This window comes from Euphorbia lathyris, chromosome 5, assembly GCF_963576675.1.
Source record: "Euphorbia lathyris chromosome 5, ddEupLath1.1, whole genome shotgun sequence".
NCBI classification, from domain to species: Eukaryota; Viridiplantae; Streptophyta; class Magnoliopsida; order Malpighiales; family Euphorbiaceae; genus Euphorbia; species Euphorbia lathyris.
In genome coordinates this window covers 86818241-86843172 of record NC_088914.1, presented here as the reverse complement: position 1 = coordinate 86843172, position 24932 = coordinate 86818241, and the positions used below count along the sequence as shown (strand labels likewise).

The window sequence follows — 24932 nt, the reverse complement described above, 5'->3', positions numbered from 1 at the left end:
ACTAATAAATTATTTACCCTTTAAGTTATTAGAAATTCTAGTTAATGGTGTAGTTGTTTTGACAAGCAAGATGATAACAAACAAGAAAAGAGCAATTGGGGAAAGTGAAGGTGGGAAAGGAGATGCAGGTCGGGCTAATTGTTCTAGAAAAACTTTACGCATATTTTGTGGTTTGTGTATCTAATTTGCTGAAAAGGGTAAGGGAAAACGTGGTGCAACGATCTCATAAAGAATGTCGTGGAAAGTGCTTGATTCAGAATTCAATTTAAAAAGAGTTTGGCATATAACAAGAACAAATTGAAAAATAAATGGGATTGGATGAAAAATAAATGGAGCCTTTGGAAAGCACTTAAAGGAAAATAGACCGCAGGATTAGGTTGGGGTCATGAAAAGGGAACAATAAGCGATAGTAAGGAGTGGTGGAAGAAAAAAAATTGAGATTAACTTATTTACTTATACTTGCTTTATTACTCACATTTAGATCTGGGCATGGACCGGACTGGACCGGATCTATCGGACATTTAATAAAGCATGACGAGCCCAAGCTCAGCCCAGCCCGCAAAAAATTTAGTCGGGCTCGTGCCTAAGATATGAATCCCAAACCCGCTCGTCCAAATCCATATATATATATATATATATATTAAACAAATATAATTAAAATATATTATAATTTATTACAATTAAAAATATAATTAAAGTATATTATAATTTATTATACTTAAAGTTGTTGTGCTGTGTTTTCTAGAAATGAAACACAACACGACAAACTTTAAGTATAAATAATTTATATTTATACAAATATATTATAATTATAATTTATATAATATAATTTATAATATATATATATATATTGGGTCGGTCTGATGTAAAATTCGTAATGTCCAAACCTGTTCAGTTTTTTGACAGGCTAATACGGGCTTGGACCGGGTCGGACCTGACAGTATTTTCATGTGTCCAAGCCCGGCTAATTGGACATGGGTCTGGACGGGCTCGCCGGCCCATGTCCAGGTCTACTCACATTATAGAAAATTAAACAAACTAGGTTGCTTTCAAGTTGATTTTCAATTATCATTATTTATAGGAAAATAGGTATTTTAGAGGGTTTCAAGATGAATTATGTATTTAGCCCGAACTTGAATATAAGATGGAATAACTTTTTGGAGTTTCAGGTGCTCAAGGGGCGTTTAAGTTTACTCCAACTGAGCGTGCAAAATAAATAACCTCCCATAATTTGTTTGTTGGTAATTGTACAAACGAAACAACCATTGGTCCTTTTCCATTCGTCTATATCCCTACTTCATAGGGATGGCAACGGGGTCTCTACCCGCGGGTACCCGGCACTACCCGACTCTAATGGGACTACCCGTACTCTGTATAAAAGGGTATGAGATGAGTATGAGATCAAAACCATTACCCGTTAGGGTAGTGGGACGGGTATGGGAAGACCCCCCAGGGTACCCGTTACCCGTCATAACTTTTTTATATATTAAAAAATATTATTGTGTTTTAGATGTAAGATGTGAGATTTGAACACCAACCTTTCGTTTTTTGACCATTAAGTGATACCACTAAGCTACTTTATTTTTATTGATTAAGGTTCCATTTGTTTAATTTTTAGATGGATGATTTATTAAATTTATACTTTGTTAAATTTGTCATATTTTTTGTTTTATTTATTGATTTTTAACGGGTAAGGGTACCCGTGAATTAAATGAGACGGGTATGGGATGTAAAACATATACCCGTTAGGGTAATGGGAAGGGTACGGGTAATTAAAAAATAAACGGGTAAGAGTTTAGGATTGGCACTACCCACGGGTACCCTACCCGTTGCCATCCCTACTACTTCACCTCCAAATACCGTTGTTGGTAATGCAACATATGAGTGTGATGATGAAATGAGTGAGAATGGTGATTTTAACCATAACCAAGCTATTAAAGATTGTATGAGGTTTGAAATGATTCTACCCAAATTCCTTCCTTTTCTCCTTCTCCTCAGTCAACTAAACATGCTCTTAAACATGATGTTACCGAGAGTTCTAGTCACATGACGAAATCTGGAAGAAAGAGAGGAGCTGGAATGTTGATCGAAAAAATAGAAGCTATGGTGACAATTGTTACTGAGAGTAATGCCAAGGATATGGAGTTAATAAGCATTGAAACATGTACACTTAACGACTCTTCATATACACTTGCTGATTCGTTAGAAAGTTGGTGGCCGTGCCCGACTTCATAAATGGTAGCCCCCAATTCTATTTTGCTTGCTCTATGATTGAAGATCCCTAAAAGAGGACACTTTTGTGCCAAATGACAATACAAAGATTCAACATTTGTTCAACAGAGATGTTTGGTAGAATTATAAAGCAACTGCTTTTTATAGAAAAAACAATTAATATGTAAACAGTTAGCTGTAAACGCAAACAGTAAATAGGAATAGTTAAAACAACAGCGTATCAACGTTTCAATAATGTTTTTTAATAAACAAGTTAATCGAAATGTTTTGTTGAAAATGTAATAATTTTATTAAAATAAAATAAAATTGAATGACGGTGTAAAACAAAGACCAAAATCATTGTGCATTTTATTCAATTATAAATTTTCCTTCTACCACAGCAAGCAAACAAAATTTAAAACAGAAATTATTAAAATACCAAAATAATTGTTTTTTTTAAAAATTATATAAATATTTTTGGAATAATCTTCTCGCAAATTTACCAGATCAACACTGTAATTTTTCTGGTTCTGCTCGTCACCTTCCTAAAGTCAAAACGGATGGGTAACGGCTTCATCTGACCACCGTACCTCGCCTTCAAACGGAGAAGGAAGAGTGAAGAGAGTGTACGCAACCTAAGTAGAACCGGAAATGGAGAAAACTACAAGGTACGATCTATCCTTCAATCAAACAACATTTAATTGCTTATTATTATATTCGTCAGTACTAATTTTCGAGATTCAATTGCACATTAGATTCGTATTTCTTTGAAAAACTAAAATCAAAATTACAGTTAAGGAATTTCAAATCATCTGAATGGAATTTGTATCCGAATTTCAATTAAGATTTAGCTCAACATGATTGCATCCTTGTGCTTGACTGCCTATTGTTTTTCATTTTTGCTTCTGTCAGGGTGTGGAGCCTGTGAATTCCTTAGCTGTTGAATCCGTTGATGCACTCATCGTGAATCGTTGATTTTCTCAATCGAAATGACGCGATTTGTATACATCAATGATGATCAATCGCCAGCAGACGAACTTTACTGTGACAATCGCATATCAAACAGAAAGTACACCTTATGGAACTTTCTCCCGAAAAATTTGCTGGAGCAGTTCAGGTGTTTTATCTCTCTTTTATATAAAATTAGCTATTCCTTTTCAGTTGTCGATTACATTGCATTTTTGTTTATGTCCTTGAATTTCTATAACTTACTGAGAAATACATTTCTTCTTTTTTCAGTCGGTTTATGAACCAGTACTTCTTGTTGATTGCTTGCCTTCAGCTATGGTCACTTATTACTCCAGTAAATCCTGCCAGCACATGGGGTCCTTTAATTATTATATTTGCTGTCTCAGCAACAAAAGAAGCTTGGGATGATTACAATAGATATCTCTCAGACAAGAAGGCAAATGAGAAAGAAGTCTGGATTGTCAAGCAGGGAATAAAAAAACATGTAGAGTTCTCTACATTCTCTTGTTTAGTTGGACCACCTTTATCTTGAAATTTACTTGAGGAAAAATTAAAGAAACTGATTCAGCTAACTTCATAGAATGTGAGCTTGCATGACCATAGAAGCTGAACATCTAAAAAAGGCTTTGTTAACTAATAGTTAATGTTGTTTATTGTTGAAGCTTGGTACATTCACATTTGAGCTTAAAGGTTTCGCTCTTTGTTATCTGCATAAACTATTCCCCCTTTCCTTATACTTTTGTCTGACTATGTTCTAAATATGTTTTTATTCTTTAATATATTTTTTTGGTGATTTTTTATAGATCCAAGCTCAAGATATCCATGTGGGAAACATAGTGTGGCTTCGCGAGAATGATGAAGTGCCATGTGATCTGGTTTTGATTGGGACCTCTGAGCCTCAAGGCATTTGCTATGTGGAGGTAAATTTGCATTTCTACTGATATCAGTGCTATAGTTTAAATTGTAATGATTGCGAGCTTGTTATTTGTGAAATCTTCTTCTCATTGCATCATAGTTTATCAGTGTAGTCACCCTGAATGTTAGTACCGTCTCTATTACTAGTGTAGAGTGAGCAGGTTAACAATATTGGAATGACATATCAGATTCAAGTGCAGTTAGCAGTCATAGGTTGCCTTTTCAGCTTTGAGAAGCATCAGTTACCCACACAGGATGCACCCTCTTTTGTGCTTGACTGCATTGGTTTTGTCCCCTTTTATGCCCAAAAGATTGGATGTATGCATTACAATTTGAATAAGGCTTCTTGCTGATATTATTGTAGTTGTACCAATCGCTCAATGAACTCTATCATGCATATGCATGTATTCCGTACAGATATGTACATGTATACAAAAGTGTATTCCAACATGTTGTATTTGTTTGTTTATGCTTCAAGGGAAAAAGTATGTCAAGCCAAATTCTGACTTGTACCTTTGATTGGTGAAAGTTAACCCTGCTCATAATTTTTCAGCTGTACCAATTTTAATTCCCTTTAACTTATCCCAGTGCATGTCAAGCCAAAAAATTTCTGATTCATAAATTTGGTTGGTGAAAGTTATCCTGATCATGATCTTTGAGCTGTGCCACAATTTTTATGTCCCTCTAGTTTATCCGAGCTTCCAACAAATTTCTTTTGACCTTTTGCAAACATGTAGAGGTTTGACTCTTCACAAGGATTTTAGGGTATTAACCAATTAGAACTATTTGATGCTTATAATATGTTGTATTCAATTCGAAGAATGTAATTTTCCCCAAATGTTTCTGATGCTGACAGTCTAACATAATCCGCAGACATCTGCCTTAGATGGTGAAACTGATCTTAAGACAAGGGTGATACCCCCAGCTTGCATGGGAATAGATTCTGAATTGTTGCACAAAATCAAGGCAAGTTTCTTAAGGTTCCCGAGTCATGTAATATAAGTAGGAATTTACCTTCATTTTTTAATTGGTCTTAAATTGTTCAATTTTTATTGTTTTCAGGGTGTTGTTGAATGTCCTAATCCTGATAAAGACATCAGAAGATTTGATGCAAATATGCGGTTGTTCCCTCCATTTATTGATAATGATGTTTGCCCTTTGACCATAAAGAACACAATTCTACAGTCATGCTACTTGCGAAATACAGAGTGGGCTTGCGGGGTAGCTATCTATACAGGCAAGTTGATATCGTGCAACTTGTTATGGTCATAAATATTCCATCTAGTAGTATGTTTTATTCATGCCATTTATTTTATTATACTTGGGCTTGCAAGTGATAAGGATGTTTTTGTATATGTGTGTATGCTTATATATGTCGAGGTATGTATGTACTTGAATATGATGGAAATACATTTTTATGAGTACATCTGCCTATACATCGATGGAGGGGATGGATAAATAAATAGATAGGATTGGCAATTTCAACCTTGGTTTTGCTTGGGCTTCAAGGTTTAAAATTGCACTATTTAGCGTGTCTTACATGCGTGATTACATAAGGGAGGATGTTGCATTGGTGAATCTGCCCAAGTGGCCTTGCTGTAAGAATGACTGTTCCAATTTATGTGCACTTGTGAGGTTGTACTTTGACTGTATAAGCATGTGGGAAGAAGTTCTTAAATGATTTTCCATGACAAGCTAGTACTTCTTTTTCTTTGTGTTCTTATGTGTGTCAACTGTTACTGAATTTGTGTTCCTTTTTAGACTATGTAGTTTGATTTCAGAATATTAATTTGTCGATTTTTTTCACTACATTCTATATTTTTTGGTGGATTATCGAGGCTTCTTTTGCCTGGTCATAATTTCCGAAGTTCCCACACCTCGTTGTGTTGGCAACTTGGCAGTAGTTACCGCTTTATTATTTGATTTTGAAATTTTATCTTTGTTATACAGGCAATGAAACTAAACTGGGGATGAGTAGGGGTATCCCTGAACCGAAGCTTACGGCTGTGGATGCCATGATTGACAAGCTGACTGGAGCTATATTTGTTTTCCAATTAGTGGTAGTTATTGTGCTGGGCATTGCTGGTAATGTCTGGAAGGATACAGAAGCAAGAAAGGTTTGTGGGCTTATAAACTTATGATTCTTTTGCAATAATTAAGTTGAAATCATATTAAAAGATTTTTTTTTGTAGCTGATTACATGGCTCTTGGGTATATAGAGATTTAGTTTCTTCTCGTATGAAATTGTAGCTTTTTTATTTTCCATTACAAAAATCTTAATGAAATTTTAAGTAAACCTGAATAAGCACATTGAGGATTTATAAGGAGATTTAGTCTCCAATTTCTTACTTTGAAAAGTAAAAAACAATCTCAAGTTTCTGGTATCATGACTGCCAGTTTTCTCTCCACTTCTTTCTCTTATTTACCTTCTGTGTTTCTTTCTTCATGTACATGCTGTTTCAACAATAAATGTTCATAATTCTCAAATTTTAGATCAACACTACTTGCTTTGCTTCCTTTTCTTTGCAAGGCAGTCTAGTATCTTAAAATTGCCTTGGCTATGCTTCTCATTATATTTCGGATTTTGAGTAGCTTGTAATCATTTTTCAGTTAGGATTATTATTCTTTTTGTTTCCTTTTCTGCTTGGGTTCAGGCTGAAGATAACAAGTGGTGTCACCATTATGTGAAATTGCAGTCTTCTAATTGTTAACTTTCAAATTTACATCCTTGCTCATCTTTTCCTTTCTTTGCAGCAATGGTATGTACTGTATCCAAAAGAAGGCCCATGGTATGAACTTCTGGTAATCCCTTTGAGATTCGAGTTACTGTGTTCCATCATGATACCCATATCTATTAAGGCAAGTATTTCATTCCTTACTATTTTTCTTTTGCAGACATTATTGTTTTTTTCTGGCTTTTCTCTAAGGGGGAATGCTTGTTTTGCCCTTTATATGCTTCATCCACATCAATGGTTTTGGAAGAAAAGAGCTAAGTATTGTAGGAAATATGACACAGTTGACAGAAGTGTGGAGATTAGGAGACTCCACTCTCTACAAAAGACTACGAGATCCCAGAAGTTCAATACTTAAATACCTAACTGACTTATGTAGGCTGGAATGCAACTTATTTGTATATGAACCAGAGATTGTCAGTCTGTTACCCTGTTTGACTAGTGAAACTCGAGCTTAATACTAGGTTCTGAGTGGTAGAATCTAGTATTGATTTCAAGCTGAAGAGTAAAGTCAATACTTATCTAGGCTAGAATTCAACTATTTGTATATGAACCAGAGATTCTCAGTCTGTATCTGTTTGACTAGTGAAACTTGAGCTTAGTACTAGGTTTTGAGTGGTAGTCCATAATTGACTTTGTCATGGAACCAGTTGAACTAAAAGTTTAAGCTAATAGTTAAGGCCCAAGAATAGCTTTTATATTTATATCTGGCACACCCCCTCACGTGAATGCCCTTGTGCTTGAAGCGTGTACAACACAGGTCCATCATGCCATGTGTTGCAATTCCATCAATAAATGGGGTTGTCAGGATTCGAACCCTCGAACGTTTGGTCTCGAATTTTTGGTCTAAGAGGCTCTGATACCATGTCAAGGAACCATTTTTACTAAAAGCTTAAGCTTATAGTTAAAGGCCCAATTCATATTAATATCTGACAGACTTCAAGCTGAAGAGTGATACTGATGTTAACCAACCTCTGGTGGCTCTTGTTATAATATCTGAACTTCTATCTTTTCTGAATTATATGAAACCTCTTAAAGCAAAAAGCATGATAATCTTATTTTTTGGTTGTCAATTGATGAAGATAAATTTGCTTATTTGTGACCGCGGGAAATAATTGTAGTTTCTTGGATTGTTTTTACTTTGACCTTATATTTGTTTTACAAATTCTTAATATATCTTGATGATTTTTGAACTGTTTTCGTTTGTTTCTAACATTGTAGCTTGGTAATTGTAGTATTGATTATATAGTATCCTTTTGTTTTGGGTTTAGGAACCTCTCCAAAAGATACATTACCAAATCTGTGAACCCTGGAAAAGCACACAACTGTTATTGGTAAAAATGTTATCACCTAATGCGTTAAAGCTTTGGTTCCTTTTCTGTTGCAGGTATCTTTGGATTTTATTAAGAGCTTATATGCAAAGTTTATTGATTGGGATGCTGAGATGATTGATCATGAAACTGGTTGTTCATCCCATGCGACAAAGTAAGTTGAGAGATCAACTAAATACCCTGGTTTTGGAACTGAATGAAAAATTGAAAATAAAGTTAATTGGAATATGTTTTGAAGAGGCAGTCGTTGTGTGTGGCAGCACAGCAATAAGTGAGGATCTGGGACAAGTTGAGTACATTTTGACCGACAAAACTGGAACCCTGACTGAGAATAAGATGGTGTTTAGAAGATGTTGTATCAATGGTGTTTTCTATGGGAATGAGAGTGGGAATGCCTTGAAAGGTTTGCTCTCCCTCTGTCTCTCACATCCACATGCTCTTTCTCTTACGACTTGCTTTTGTTTTATGAGTCATTCAAATATTGTTTTGTTTTTTCTGTTCTAAATTTTGTTTTATTAATAGCAGTTTCCCACACATATCATGTACAAGTCAGGTTAAATCAGTGTTTTTGTATTTTGCTTCTTGAATATCCACCCATTTTTTTTTATTTTGTTAGTCAAGTTGGATAAAGTTATTAAAATCATAACACATTCTTCTTTACACTGGCAGACATTCCTTACATACGAGTCCCTGTCTTCCTGCCTGCCTAAAGTATTGGTCTCCTAATAAATTCATTCCCCTTAATCTGATTGATAGTTGAGCAAATTTGGTTGTGTAAATTTTGTGGAAATGATTGTAAATATTGCCTACTTTGACTAGCTTGATCTCATGGTTCAAATTAACTGCAAAATTCGAAATTTAGAAGAGAAAATGATTTAATTATAAAGTTATCACATAATAAACGCTCACACATCACTTAAACAGCTTAGTTTGACGAAGAATCTGATTATATTTTTCTTCATAATGATTGAGTTGATATAGGTTAGAATAAGTTAATATTGTGCAATTAAACACACATCTTATAATCTAAAGGTTTTGTTTGTATTTCCAGTCCTTGCACATTTCATTCAAATTCAAGCTTTTGTCTGACTTGTTCAACGGAACATTTCTGTTGTAATCAGATGTGATAACATTAGTTGATGGTCTGTATAAGTGGTTCAGCAACGTGCTTCACTATTGCTTTCGTCATCTTCTTGCTTCGATCAAGAATAGTATTGTTAGGCCTTGCATTACTAACGTCCCTTTTATTGGAAATTTGAGACTAGCTTGATACGAAGTATGGTTTTATATTTGGATTTTTATTTATGAACTCAAAATTCATCACTTTGTGCGGCCTTGATATTACGTAGCTTATGCATCAATATTTGTGAAAGATATTTCAGATTCTTTCTGGTAAAGTGCAAGTTCTTAACGTGTACATATATATTCTTTTTTCGTAGTTGGATCGCAAACACTTGGAAAATGGCTTATTGACTGTTCTTCGTTTGTTATCCAGATGTGCAGCTGCACAATGCCATTGCTAGTGGATCTACAGATGTTATTCGGTTTCTTACAGTTATGGCGATATGTAATACTGTTGTACCTGTGCAAAGGTGAATCGCCCTTTTCCTGTTAAAGAGTTTTCAACTTTTTATTTCTTTGTGAAGTTTTTACTGTCTTCTTGTTTTGCTGTGAATTCAAATCTTTATAATTAATAGATGATCAACAATAACATATAAAATAAAGTCTGACACCTTTCTTCTCTTCCTTCTAGCAAAACTGGAACAATCTCATATAAGGCACAGTCTCAGGATGAAGATGCTCTTGTGCAAGCTGCTGCCAATTTGCATATGACTTTCGTTCAAAAAAGTGGAAACACTCTTGGTAAAAAGGTTTTTCTTGCACTTGGTTATTTTGTGGGCTAAGCACTAAAAGTGATTAAGCTTTATGTCTTTTTATGACTGGCAGAGATCAGATACAATGGTTCTGTGTTACATTATGAAGTATTGGAGATTCTGGAGTTCACTTCAGACAGAAAAAGGATGTCTGCAGTGGTGAGGGATTGCCAGAATGGGAATATTGTCCTTTTGACAAAAGGAGCAGATGAAGCCATCCTTCCTTATGCCTCTGCAGGTAAAATCAAGTGTTGAAGCTCTTTGCTGCCTTAGTAGACAGATATGATGGAGTTACTCTTACATGCATCAATGATTTAAATTTTGCAAATTTGATTTCCAGATTAGGTTGATTGACATTTACTACAAATGATTACATAATCCTCTTGGAGTAAGATTATTCTGTGGAATAAGAATTGTCTAGTTAAGCACAACAATTTCCTGACTGTAGCTTGTGTTAATTCTCTTGCTTTAGTTGTATTTGAATCTTAAGTTATGAACTTCTTCAAAACATTTATTATGTGTTGAACATTCCATCTGAAGTAATCATACAATAACTGAAATCATTATGGTTCTGTCCATATAAATCTATGTAACTATGTCTATGTTAGACAATCACCCTTTCCCCAGATGTATTTGAATTGAAGTACATGTGTGAACTTCAAAATAGATGTCAGGTGTTGCATACTCCATCTATATTCAACAATAATTGAAATCATCATTGTCATGTCTATACAAATCTATTTTTATGTTAACCCTCCAAAGCCACTCTTTCCTATGCGAGTGTGCGGTTTTTTTTTTTTTTTTTTCTGTCATTGCTGTTATAGTTAGAATCCTTGTAGCTAATGTTTAGTCAGACTTCAGATTCCCAAGCCATCTAAACCTTCCAATTAGGTGAAGTGTGGTTTTGTATTTCAAGAACATATGAATTGTTTGTTCTTACCATTATCATCAGATGTGGTAATCGGCGTGCAAAACCAAAATGACATGTTGATAATAGAGTACTTTTCCCTAAAACATAATACCATGGTAGTTGATGTAGCCCCCACGACCTAGGGGGGGATCGAAAGTAATTTATAGTACCTCCCTTTTCCTGACATTGATGTGTTTTTTTCCTAATTTGCTATGTTCAAATTCTTCTAAGGCTCATGACTATTTGGCGGCCAATTCCTTGATGCCAAGATCTAAAACATGGTCTTGTCCTCCCAGGATACTTCTTAAGGCATCATTTTTCTTAATTTTAAGTTCTTAGGCTACATTTTGGCATCTCTAGATATTTCAGACTGCATTTGTCTATTACTTAAAATTTTGGTAGTGTACCAACTATCTGTTGTTCATTCATCATTATAACTTCATTGGATATTGCAATTTTTAAGTTAATAATTGCCATGGATTGCTTTAGTGAAGTTAATAATTGCTCTGGAGTGCTTTAAAAAGGAAATAGAGGCTCATTACCACAACCTAAATTTCAAGGATTCCCAATACTGTAAATGAAATGTGTAGAACCAATTGAACCAAAAGCTTAAGCTGATGGTTAAGGTCCAAGAATAACTTTTATTATCAGACACCCCCCGTGAATGCCCCCCATTAGGCTTGAATTGTGTACAGCACATGCCCATCTTACCATGTCTTGAATTTCCACCAATTAATGGAGTTGTCAGGATTCGAACCCTTGACCACTTGGTCTAAGAAGCACCGATACCATGTCAAAGAACTAATTAAACCAAAAATTTAAGCTGATAGTTAAGGTCCGGGATTGATAATATTAATATCGACGAGTGCGTCCAACATATAGTACTATAGTGCTTCTTGAAGCAAAGACAAGCATAATCACAAAATTTATAATAGATATGTGGTACTTCATTTTCTTCTTCAGCACCTGCTAATTTACTAACCAACTCCAGGGCAACAAACAAGGACATATGGTGAAGCTGTAGAGCAATATGCCCAACTGGGGCTGCGGACACTATGCTTGGCTTGGCGGGAATTAAAAGAAGATGAATATCAAGCTTGGTCTTTGATGTTTAGAGAGGCCAATAGCACATTGGTTGATAGGGAGGTAAAGGGTACATCCCATTCGATGATATTATCTTTGTTTTGTACACAGTTGACATGCACACAAACTTATGTATTTGTAACTATGCTTTTGGGATGAGCATGCCTGAGTGTCATACATTATTATGTGCTGTAGTGGAGAATAGCTGAGGTTTGCCAACGATTGGAACATGATCTTGAAGTTCTTGGAGTTACTGCAATAGAGGATCGACTTCAGGTGAATAATTTCATAAGTTAGTTGATTGAAATTTACTCTTACTTTGTTATCTGCTGAGATCTTGTATCTAACCTTGGGGTGAACTCTTTAGGATGGCGTGCCAGAAACAATTGAAACGCTTAGAAAAGCAGGAATAAACTTTTGGATGCTAACTGGGGATAAGCAGAATACTGCTATACAAATTGCTCTTTCATGCAATTTTATTTCACCAGGTACATTGAAATTGTTTACTTTTATCCTCTCTGTATGACAGTGTCATAGATTTTTTCTGTTTCAGTTGTTTCAGAATCTTCTGTATGTGAAACATATTTTTTTTTCCTTTCTAAAGTTTTCACATCTATGCAACTTGCCAGTCACCGTTAGATCTACGTTTATGAGATCTTAAGCCATAGGATGATTTTAATCTCCACCATAGGATTCTAAAAAGCCTAGATCTAACGTGACTGTCCAAATTCATTTGGTCTGTAACTGGCCAGGTGAAAATCACCGGCAACTTTATAGTACTATTCTTGGGTCAGTTAATTACTTACACTTTGTACTTGTATCCTTTAGTTAATCTTCTTGTTGATGTAACTACTCAGTTGCACTAGCTACTAACTGACTTCCATGTTTCAACTAAGATTCATATGCCCTGTCCATGTTAATTTCCTCTATGCTTTTTTCTGATTATTTACTTTATCTACTTGTCATTCTTTTACTGTTCCAAGTTTCATGGACATCTAACTCTTGTCTATCCTTTATCCATTTTTATTTTTGGACAGAACCAAAAGGTCAGCTTCTATTACTTGATGGAAAAACTGAAGATGAAGTTTCTAGAAGTTTAGAGAGAGTTTTGCTTACAATGAGGATAACAACCTCAGAACCAAAGGTATACCTAAAACATTCTGTGACTTGCAAATTCAAATTAGTTTTCCATTCATTTGTATATTCAATAAATTTCATTGTCCCTAGGGTGTAAAATGCACCAAATTAAGCCGAGCTAAGTTTTGGCTTGCACTGGGCCAGCTTATTTTGTAAATGAACCTTAAATTTAGGGTTAACCTTGCTCTTTTGGTAAATTAGGAGTCAAATACAGTCTTGTTCATATACAACTCCAATTCCGCCAATATTTCAATCAATTTAAGTTGTAAGAAAAATCTATCTATCTAATATTTAAATGTCAATAATTATTTTCTTTTCAATAATCTGCATGATACTGTGTACTATTTTTCAATATTGTGTTATTAGTCTGTATTGTGAAACTGAAAATAACAATGAGTATCTGTGTGCGTGTGTACACTAACATACGCACAAAAAATTGAAAATCAAACTATTAGCATTTAATGTATAATTATATAAGAGGTTATTTATGGGCTTATAAACGGATTGTGTCACTAGCCTAATCAATCAAAGCTTATGCAACTCAGACTTGGTTCTTTCATCAGATGATCCGGGAAAATTGAGATTATTTCGGCTTAATGCATTTAGGCAAGATATTTATGGAGCTGAACTCAAGTACCTCACTAGTAACTTGGCTCATTCATGACCATTGTCCTTGGTGTCTGAATCACTGCTTCCTTTAACTAAATATAAATTAACTTTGGCTGTATGCTTAAAGATAATCACTAAATGGTACGGGTTATTGTCTAAGCATGATATATGGTCACTTGGTATCAAGAGCTTAAAATTTTCCATTGTTGATAGGTCCATATACTTGATTCTAAATCACAGTTTATATACAATTAAGAAAGTAATACTTTTCTTTCAAAAAAAGAAAGAAAGTAATACTTGAAGCTCTATCTAATTGCTTTGGCCATGGCTAATGTGATTAAGGTTTTGCCTGCTGATTTAATTGGAAGGGTTTGTCTTGAGGTTCAACATTATGTATGAATTAACAGAATCGGGCTTGCTATGCCACAAATATTTAGTTGGAAATTCCCAGAGCAATATGTATTTTTAAATGCTTTTGAAATTTTTTTTATCTTTTAATAATAGTAAATCTTTTCTTTCCAGGATGTAGCATTCGTTGTTGATGGCTGGGCTCTTGAAATCTTACTGAAGCATTATCGAAGATCATTTACTGAGTTGGCAATATTGTCAAGGACTGCGATTTGTTGTCGTGTGACACCATCACAGAAGGCACAGGTTGTTAAGAAGTTTTTCATGTTGCTCTTCTATTTGCACTCTAATTTGGATGGTGAAATTAAATTTTTCTCCAATTGGCGCAACGGTAAACGTTGTTGTCGTGTGACCAAGAGGTCACGGATTCGAGTCTTAGGAGCGGCCTCTTGCCAACTAAATTGGCAAGGGAAGGCTTGCCCACAGTACACCCTTGTGGTGGGACCCCTCCCCGGACCTCGCTCAGCGGGGACGCGTAGTGCACCGGGCCGCCCTTTTTTTTTATTAGTAAGTTAGATGTTCCTACATGGTTAGACATTTCATTTATTTTCCGTAAATTGAAGCTTATGTTTGCATAATGTTTACAAAGACAAGTAAAAAGGACTAATCCAAAGCATTACAGGAAGGACTGATCTTCTGGGATAAGGTGAAATTTGCCAGTTTCGCAGGAATAAAAATTGGGTGACTATTCTTAATTTCAGGATCTGACCTAGGATGAGCTATGATTATGGAAACCTGCAAAGATATCTAATACATCAAGTAGAGTGAGATGGGTACTGCTTCCCCATCTAAAATTACTTTGTGGTTTTCTGATCCTGTCTTGAATAGCTGTTTGGTGTTGTGTTTCTGGAGTGTAACAGGTTGAGAACTGGTAGCTTGGTGTTTGTAGTGGGAGGAGAGTAGGAAAGAAATATTAAAGAAGAGAAACAAGAAGATATATTCTTCCTCTCTCTTGTTTGGGTCTTTAAGTAGGATGAGCAGAGTAAATAATTTAATTTAATATTTGGATGTAGAATGGAAAGGCGATGAATGAAGGAAAGTGTAGTAGATAATATTTGTTGGATCTATGGGTCCAAGGATTAGAGATCCCATTCAAATGGATTAAGTGGAGGAGTTGGGTCTTGCTTCTGTATCTTTTTTTATCTTGCCTTAAAATGGCTGTGTAGTCATATTTCTGACAGGATCAGGACTGAGAGACAAAAATATGTTGGAAGTTTGAAGAGAGAGCGGATGGAAGGATAAACCAACAAGAACATTGACATATATATATATATATATATATATGGATCATTAAGTAGGATGACTAGATTATCTTCTTCTTTTAGTACTTGCATTAGAGCGGGAGCAAGATGAAATGATAAACCAGCAAGAACATTGACATATATGTGTGTGTGTTCTTGCTTGTCTCAATGTATGTTGGATTTTGTTTTGAAAGGGCAACATGATCAGGTCATGAATTCCTCCATTTGGAGGAGTTATTTTATTCTTTAATGTTTGGATGGAAAAAGATGACTAGCAAGTAAATTGATGAAACATTCCTTGTTTGCTTCAATGAATGAATAAGTTTGTTTGAACAGCACATGATAAGGCCATCATTATTTAGGAGTTATTCTTAACTTTGAATCTGGAGCAAAGATAAAGCTAAATCTGAATGCATAGAGTATGTGCTTCTGTACTGAAATGGACTGGTTAGGACATGTCTAAATTATGATAGTTCTACAGTTTAATATTGGGTTGTAACATGATAAACATAACAGTTTCTACTGTTGTACTCCATTAATTATAATGGAGAGAGATCATCATATGATTCCTGAGACTATTTCCCATTTCCAAGTGCAATCTGTATGTCTGAAAGAACACAATTAATAAATTTAGAGCATTTGGAAAGAAAGAACTGCACAAAGGTTTTGTCTGCTGTATCTGACTGGGAGAAAATGTTCATAATTTTAAGGACTAATTTTTTTCGTAATTATGCAGGACATATTGTCGATTTTCTTTTCTTTTAAATAATAATAATCTTCTCATTTGTATACTTCGTATTGTTTGGCTCTTCTAATGAGAAAAATTAATAGTGGAGAGATGGCCGTAGAAATTTGGTGTTTCAACTTGTTTGGTTTTAGCTTTTCTGGTTTTACAAGTATGCTGCTTCTTCGTACAGCTTGTGCAGCTCTTGAAATCATGTGAGTATAGGACACTGGCTATTGGGGATGGTGGGAATGATGTCAGAATGATACAACAAGCTGATATAGGAGTTGGCATTAGTGGAAGAGAAGGACTGCAGGCCGCAAGGGCTGCTGATTATAGTATTGGAAGTAAGTATTGTATCAGCCATGTTCACATGCACCTTAATGACCAAATGAATTTGGTCATTCACCGTTAAATATAGGCTTATTAAATTCAAGCCTTAGGATGCTTTGAATCTCCACCTGATGATTCTAATAAGTCTAGATCTAACGGTGAATGACCAAATACTACGTGGTCATTAAGGTCCATGTGATCAGAACTGAGTATTGTATTTGTCATCTGTTTGTGTTTGCATTGAATTTAATTGGTGTCATATTCATATAGTCAATGCTGTGATGTACTGGCTTTGCTTCAAAGGGTTTCCTGGAGTATAGAAGAAGAATGGGATGAAAGACTCTAGATAGAGGAAGAAGACCATTTTTCTATCATTAAGGATCTTCATACAGTCTTCTTCCTGTATCTAGAGTCTTTCATCCCATTCTTCTTCTATAATCCATCATCATATATCCCGCTCTCTTTTTGCTAAAACCGGAATTTGTTGTTCTACCAGGTTTTTTAACGCATTCAATTTTAAGAGTGATACTTTAATGCACAGTTATAGTTTCTTCTTACTGCAACAACACAAAAGGAAAAACATAGAACAGTAATACTTCCTCATTATAGCTACCAAAATCAGACACCCCTTTGTGTTTGGATGTTTCACTGGTTTCAAAGTTCTCTTCTTCAATTTTCTCTGCCTTTTAGATACCCATAAAATTTATTTTGAACTACTCTACTACTTAACTATGTTATAGGTATAAAGAAGCTTCCTGATTAGACATATAAGAAAGAACATTAGAAGACTCACCCTCTGTACCCTGTAACTTGTCCCCCCTCCCCCACCTCAGCACAGACTGACTGGCAAAGAATATGCTAGTGAGCTGCATGCGCTGCGCCTCTGAAAGCCTTTGGTCACCTCTACAACTCATACAACTGAACTACGTCTGTTGCTGACCTTTTTTTGTGTGCAAAATCTTGGAAGCGTTAGAAAAAGTATTAAAATACTATTATTAATATGCATGATTTCGCTCTAGGGCACTTTTAAGAAGTCATGCTCATGGAGATAAGCTATATGAGCAAAGAAGTGATTAGCCACTCCCAGATGAAGCCAATTTTCTTGACCAGCATAATTTTTGGCCTCTTCGATCACAATAGAAGTTTGAAGATACTTTGAAATTTTATTTAGGGAATTCTTTTAAAGATACGTTTATATGAAATTTTCACTTTTTTTATTTCTTAGGTGAATTTATAATGGTCTACATCAAACAATGTTTGATTAAAAGTGACACATGTGCTTAAGGATGTGTCTTGATGCGTTGTTGGTTTATATGATTATTTAACCACTATAATTGCATTCTCAGTGCTTTCACTATTCTATGCCAAAGACAATTGGTTGTACTTCACAATTGTTCTATTATCACATGATCCTCAATCCTGTTAAACAAATTTCCTATTTCAACTTACTGATTTTGTTTGTTGTGCAGAGTTTAGGTTTCTTAAAAGACTGATACTTGTTCATGGGCGATATTCTTACAATCGAACAGCATTCCTATCTCAATATTCTTTCTATAAATCCCTATTAATATGTTTCATCCAAATTTTGTGAGTAAACTGTACTTGAATAAATTTTGTGAAATGGATAGTCATTATGATATTCGTTTCTTCATACTAAAATATTGTATGTTCAGTTTTTCTTTTATTTCAGGTGTATCTGGCACCAGCCTTTTTAATTCAGTTAGTTTGATGGCTTATAATGTTTTCTACACGAGCATTCCTGTTCTAGTTAGTACACTTGACAAAGATCTTAGTGAAGGGACAGTAATGCAGCATCCTCAAATTCTATTCTATTGCCAAGCTGGAAGGTATGAATATTCTATTTCTAGTAATTTTCTTCCAGTTCTTTTGGTATTTTAGGTTCATGGAGATTTTAACTGGCATAACTGCTGTCTGTATGGGAACTGTACAGTGTTTTGGTATGCATAGCAAATTAACAAATTATTCTTTACAGGCTTCTTAATCCCAGCACATTTGCAGGTTGGTTTGGACGGTCGCTATTTCATGTAAGTACTTTCTTTTTGTATATTCGGGTTTATCTACTGATATTATATGTATTCTAGCTGCTTATTTGTAATGAAATTTGGAGTAAAATATGTAAAGCTGGAGTTGTAATTAATTTGAAGATTGACATATGTCAGGAAGAGAATTTACTTGTCTCTTTTGTTGATTCTACAAACATGAGGTGATTGAATTCATAGATATATGCCCATTAAGAGAATTTATTTGATTCTTTTGTTAATTCCAAGACATGATGAACTTGTTGAAATTATGAAATGTGTCCATTTCAAACCCATGAGGAATAAATCTTCTAAATTGAAAGCACTACTTCCTATTATACTTATAAACACTCACTCCACTGCTTATAAATGCATACATGGATATGTAACGATTTTGTGTGTGTGTGTGTGTGTGTGTTTGAGTTTTAAACTTGTGTTACATGGGTTAGAAGTCGTTCTATTTTGTTTTGCTTCTTTTTGAGGGTCTTTGGAATCAACAAAGTAATTCATTACACAAACATTTCCCTAGTCTCTATTTTCTTATCATTAATATTTTATCATATTGTGATGTTTTTTCAGGCGATTGTTGTATTTGTAATCAGTATAAATGCTTTTGCCTATGAAAAAGGCGAAATGGAGGAGGTTGGAATGGTGGCACTTTCTGGATGTATATGGTTGCAGGCTTTTGTTGTAGCATTAGAGACCAAGTAAGCTCGCATATACTGCATTTTTTAGAGTTTGAACCTTTTTAAAGTTGAGGATATGAAGTCTTAGCTAGGCTAAACCTAGGTGTTAAAAGAACCAATCGTACTCAAAACTTTTAAGGAAGTTTCTCCATGACCATAGAACTTCAATTTGTGCCGAAAAGAAAAAATCACTAATTAAATCCGACTCTGGCTAATTCCTTATGGCTTGTTGACCTAACTTCCAAATAAATACTGATAATTGGCATGTAAAACTCACCTTATAATAATGTTGAAGTCAAGTTTAGATCAGGTGGGTTTTTACTTACAATTGTTAATATTTATTAGGACTCTGAATCACCCGGACAAGGAAGTGGCTAGAGTTGGCTCAAATTGGTTTTTGTAAAATGTAGTTCGATTTAGTAGTGTTTTTTTTTTTTGCCACAAATTGAAATTGACCGGACTTCTATATAACTATATTAATAACATCAATGAAAAAGGGAGTCAAACTATTTCAGAATTGAATAATACCATATTCACAAATACCGAAATATTTAACTTGCTCGACTTTGGGTAATCTTATGCAGCTCGTTTACAATATTCCAACATCTTGCCATATGGGGGAACTTGATTGGGTTTTACATCATTAATTGGATTGTTAGTACCATTCCAGCATCAGGGATGTACACAATAATGTTTCGGTTGTGTGGACAACCGTCTTACTGGATAACTATGTTTGTAAGTATCTCTCATTGTTGGCTTTCGATTATGATTTCTTTGATCTTTCAGAGAATCTTGTAAGAAACATGAGTGAATGGAAATTAAAATTACCAAATCTCAACTGGTTTTGACCTGTGATAGTTGCAACTTACACGGGGCAAGCCGCATCTATGGTGTACTGAAAGTGACTATTGTTTGTTTTCTTTTCCAGCTGATAGTAGGAGCAGGAATGGGGCCGATACTAGCTCTGAAGTACTTCCGCTATACATATAGACCTAGTAAAATCAACATTCTCCAGCAGGCCGAACGTGTAGGAGGCCCGATACTGACTCTGGGGAATATCGAGCCACAGCCAAGACCAGTTGACATAGACGTTTTGCCATTATCAATTACTCAGCCCAAGAACAGAAATTCAGTTTACGAGCCTCTGTTGTCAGATTCCCCTAACACCAGAAGATCACTCGGGGCAGGAACGCCCTTCGATTTCTTCCAACCGCAATCCAGATTGTCTTTCTCTAGCTACTCAAGAAATTGTAAGGATAACTAACTTCTCTCCTTTTTACTTCCTAATTGGCATAAAAAATTGTATAGGTCTTGCTAGTTTTTGACTCATAAAAATATCTCAATATCAGCTTTTTATTTAATAGTTCTCTTAGGTTGTAAAGGGCATACTTCTCAACATACAACATTTATTCACTCCATTCTCCAATCCCATTTTTGCTTAGCACTAGATTGTAATTCAATTTCTATAGATATTTTTGGCACAAATAATAGGAAAATCGTTGAATGAAGCATCTATCCGTTTTTCTTCTAAATTAAATGATAGATGGTGTCAAAACAGGTTATTGTGTCATAATCATATTATGCTATCTATATATTCCAGGTGGGCTAAATGTAATGAAAATGATAAGCATATCAAACGGGTGGCATCGGATAGGATGTCTGTAAATTGTGTTATCGTATTGGAAGTTTGACAGTCCTATTAAATGAAACAAGTGCTGACTTTGTGCACTGACTACTGAGTCTCTAGTTATTATTAGATCATGAGAATTCAAGCACACGGTAAAAGCAAAAAACGTGGCTGCAGATTCAGTGTCCTTTTTTGTGTCCAAGAATTTTAATATTGGTATTATATTCGGAGAATTAAATATCAATTTGGTTCTTCAGAAAATTTAAAATGAATAAATATCAATTTGGTTAATGAAGTGTGAAAAATATCATTTTAGTTTAATTTTTAGTCCAGTATTGTCAAACATACCCTTCAGCTGAATAAAATATGTTAGATGATTTGGACTATTAATTGCCACGTCATAAATGTAGTTTATACTAATTTTATTTATAAGTTCTTATTGATTTTTTTTCCCGAGATATAATTGAAATTTGGAGGATTTCTAGGATGAGTTGGAATTTTGTGATTTTGTAATTCTATCTTTGGGGAAAAATATATTTTGAGGTCCGTTACCTTTTTGATTTTTATTGATTTTTTTTTTTTAAATTTTGGTGCATTGAACTCTCCACTAATTATAAAATTATAAAATTTCATTTCAAAATGTTATTGATTTAATATAAAATTAAATTTTGTATTTTTCTAGTATTTAAAAATATTTTCTGTATGTTTGATGCGATTATAAATAAAATTATAAAATTTCATTTTAAAATGGTAAGAAATGCAATTTCAAATACAAATGAAATATATAACACGACAAATAATTAATTCAATAAGTAGATTCAATGTGTCCAATCATTATAATTGAAGGTGTAATGTGTAAAACTGAAAGAATATAGAGTTTAATATAAAAGATTAGGGATTTAATCAACAAAAATGCAAAGATATAGAGTGCAAAGATAATTTTGTTTCTTTTCTCTTTCTTCTATCTTGTTAGGGGTTGAAGAAGGGAAGGAATAACGGTGTGAATGTAGACATAACATAATGATTATGAACCTTATCTTGTAAGTTCATTCATCTTTTTATTATTGGAATATAGGAGATAACCTTACTATTTCATCAATTTAAAGAAAGAATCAGATTCTTATCTACAGAAAAAGTTGTTCTTCAAATGATTGATAGAAGGGCTTTACATTGGGCCCTTCGAGACAGAACCCTTGGGAAAATTATATTAACCTTCTCCACCTTAACTCCCTTGAAATGTCACGATGCCAATTAATCACACATCTTTACACTGATAAAAAAAAAAAAACCATAATACATATAATTTGTTTAAAAAGTTTGATTGGCATTATCAACTTTCAAACTATTCTGATAGTCCTCTAAACTTGTATAAAATATTTAGATAGCCCCCTTAACTTACGTAAAATATAATCAATTAATTATCGGTTGCAAAAAAAAAAAAGTAAGTTACGTGCGGAAAATGCGTTGTACAAGTCTTAGAATGTTACTTCATGTAGTAGATTAAAACAGAAATATTCAAATAGATCCTAATGAATAAATTGAATTTGGTTATTCACCTAATTAAATTTAAGCTTCAAGTTAAAGATGTTTTGAATCCCCACTATATGATTTTAATCAGTCTAGATCTCACGGTGAATGACCAAATTTGGTCATTAGAATCCATGTGAATATTACTATTGATTAAAATATATTAAATAGGATTTTCAAGACACGTGCAACACACATTCCACATGTAACTTATTTTTTTCCTTTTGCAACTGAATGATCAATTGCCTACGTGTTACGCAAGTTGAAGAGGCTATCTGACATTTTATGCAAATCTAGGGAGTTATTGGGACACTTTAAGAATTTAGGGGACCAATCAAATTTTTGAATTCAGGGGGCAAATGATGTATTAAGCCAAAAAAAAAAAAAAAAACTTTCATTCTCATCATGAGCATAAAAATTATATTTGCTGTCAATAATATGACTTTGCCCAAACAAAAATGCTTATTTTGGTATTCAAAGTAGAAATCTATTTCAGGAATAGCTTTGAATCTCTAAATAAATCTCCACTAAGGCACTTTTTCCCCTTTTCCCCCCTCTTTTAGGTACAATGTGTATATATCCTTTTAGTATTACCTTTCCAAGCTACCTTATCCTTAGTGTGGGTCCCTGCCTACTCGTGTCCGTTTCAGTCTCTTTTAGAGCACTCACTTGCGCAATCCACATTTTGGATTCACCATCGGGGTAAAAGCGTTTGGGGTACACATGGTTAGCATAAATATTCATTCTGATATCAGTTGTCACGGGGTGAGAGTTTTCACGTATGGGCATCTACCATGCTTCATCTCGACATTCTGACTATATTGAGGTTTGACCTTTTTCACCTTCAATGCTTACTGGTAAGCCAAACACCAATTTTGACATGAAAAGTCTGCCCAAGCTTGAACCATGAGATCATTGTTGGGATCAAGCGATTTTCAATCTGATGAACCAAATCAACAACTTTACTGTCACGAGGAACATCTGTATCAGAGATAATAATCTTAAAAAACATTTTCTTGAGAGGCTCCTTTCATTGATCTAAGGATCATTTCAGAAGTTAAACAACTTTCGATTACCAAGAATATATTGAAAAGGTTGTTTAAAGCAATTCTTAACCTTATGAATCCCAACCCGGCTCTAGCTTGCATCAAAAGGTTTCAACGTACCCGAAAAGCTTGAATTCTTAAGTTTATTGGCATGAACCCAAACAACGCAAAAAGAGACCTTATGAAACGGGCACTGAAATTTTGGTCAATTTCAAATTCTTTTTTTTTTTGTTGCATTTCAATTTTTTTTATTAAATTTCATTTTGTTTCAATAAAGTAATTAAACTTTTATTTTTATTTCAATAAATTTATTTCAATTATAGAAAAAATCATTAGAATAATAATAATTCTAATGTATGTTCCAATTACATTGGAAACGATTGACCTTCAGTATCGTATACTTTTCTCAAGTTTATTTTAATTAATTAAACTTTTAATTATTAATTTAAAAAATAATAATTAGTAAGTGTTAATTGCACATATTAATTAATCTCAAATATATCAATTATTCATTTTATTTATATTTATTAAAAATAGTATAATGGAATTCACAAATATTTTATTTAAAGAAATTCAATTGTAAATCGAATATATAATAAGAAGTGCTTTTTATGCTTACTTTGTTTTTCGCCTCCTGCTCTCAACATTATTCCGGTCCATTGGCTTAAATCTCCTCGAGGCTGGATTAAAGTCAATGTAGGTGGCTCTGCTTTTGGCACTCCTGACGAGGCAGGAGCATGATGTATTTTTCGCAACTATCGAGACTTCCTCAAAGGTTGTTTTGCTTTTTCTACACCTCCTTCTTTTGCTTATATGGATGAATTGAGAGCCGCTATTTTCCGATTGAACTTGATTGGGAGAAAAATTGGCATCAGCTTTGGGTTGAGTCAGACTCAATGTACATAGTTAATCTGCTTAGACATCGTTTCATGGATGTTCCTTGGAGTATTCGACAAGAGTGATTGCATTGTCTCAGCATTTGCTCTAGAATGAACATTCTATTTTCACACATCTTTAGGAAGGAAATAGAGCTGCTGATGCATTGGTAAAGTTTGGAGTCTCTTCCTCAGTGATCAATTGGTGGCCTTCAGCTCATGCTTTTCGCCACAGGTTTATCAATGATGACATTTGTATTATTTCACATTTACGTTTTTCTTAGACTTTTCCTATCTTTTATCCCCCTTCTTTTTGTTTGTTCTCCTTTCTCTTCTCTTGTTCAAACACTCACTTTTTTCTTTTATTAATATATTGCGGGTTTGTCAGTTCTTGGGCCATGGGTGCTCATCCCGCTCAAGTTCTGTCTCGTCCCAATTTCTATAAAAAAAATATGCTTAGTTCGTTTTTTATGGACAAAATAAGCATTACTTTGTATATTTTCTCGTATATATTAAGAATCATATGATAAAAGAGTGAAGTAAAAAAAAAAAAAAAAATATATATATATATATATAACCTTATTAAAAAAAAAAATAAACAAATATATAATTACATTATTTAAGAGCAGACATGTTGGTTGTTGGTGGGACTGGA

The 24932-nt window shown here is 34.2% G+C and overlaps 1 protein-coding gene across 3 annotated transcripts; it reads left to right on the top strand.

The window, feature by feature from the left end:
- Window positions 1-2710: 2710 nt before the first annotated feature.
- On the top strand, window positions 2711-20710 carry LOC136228992 (phospholipid-transporting ATPase 2). Of its 3 annotated transcripts, none has more exons than XM_066017512.1 (25): window positions 2711-2879; window positions 3124-3328; window positions 3451-3664; window positions 3984-4100; window positions 4969-5061; window positions 5158-5332; window positions 6046-6212; window positions 6850-6954; window positions 8215-8312; window positions 8419-8561; window positions 9654-9750; window positions 9912-10021; window positions 10106-10270; window positions 11934-12088; window positions 12221-12301; window positions 12393-12513; window positions 13063-13169; window positions 14294-14425; window positions 16338-16491; window positions 17947-18064; window positions 18151-18324; window positions 18471-18522; window positions 19096-19223; window positions 19787-19937; window positions 20131-20710. In XM_066017512.1, the coding sequence occupies exons 2-25, from the start codon at window positions 3201-3203 to the stop codon at window positions 20464-20466; spliced, it is 3321 nt and encodes a 1106-aa protein (XP_065873584.1). In that variant the 5' UTR covers window positions 2711-2879; window positions 3124-3200; the 3' UTR covers window positions 20467-20710. The 3 variants fall into 3 exon arrangements, with proteins under 3 accessions (XP_065873584.1, XP_065873585.1, XP_065873586.1); XM_066017513.1 differs by lacking the exon at window positions 2711-2879 and adding an exon at window positions 2912-3003; XM_066017514.1 differs by lacking the exons at window positions 2711-2879; window positions 3124-3328; window positions 3451-3664 and having other exon boundaries at window positions 4952-5061.
- The last annotated feature ends 4222 nt before the right edge of the window (window positions 20711-24932 follow it).

Coding starts and splice junctions, on each gene's coding strand:
- LOC136228992 (XM_066017512.1), top strand. CDS start 3,201: ATGACGCGATTTGTATACATCAATGATGATCAATCGCCAGCAGACGAA. Junction 4,101..4,968: donor AAGGCATTTGCTATGTGGAG/GTAAATTTGCAT, acceptor CATAATCCGCAG/ACATCTGCCTTAGATGGTGA. Junction 18,523..19,095: donor TTGGACGGTCGCTATTTCAT/GTAAGTACTTTC, acceptor ATGTTTTTTCAG/GCGATTGTTGTATTTGTAAT.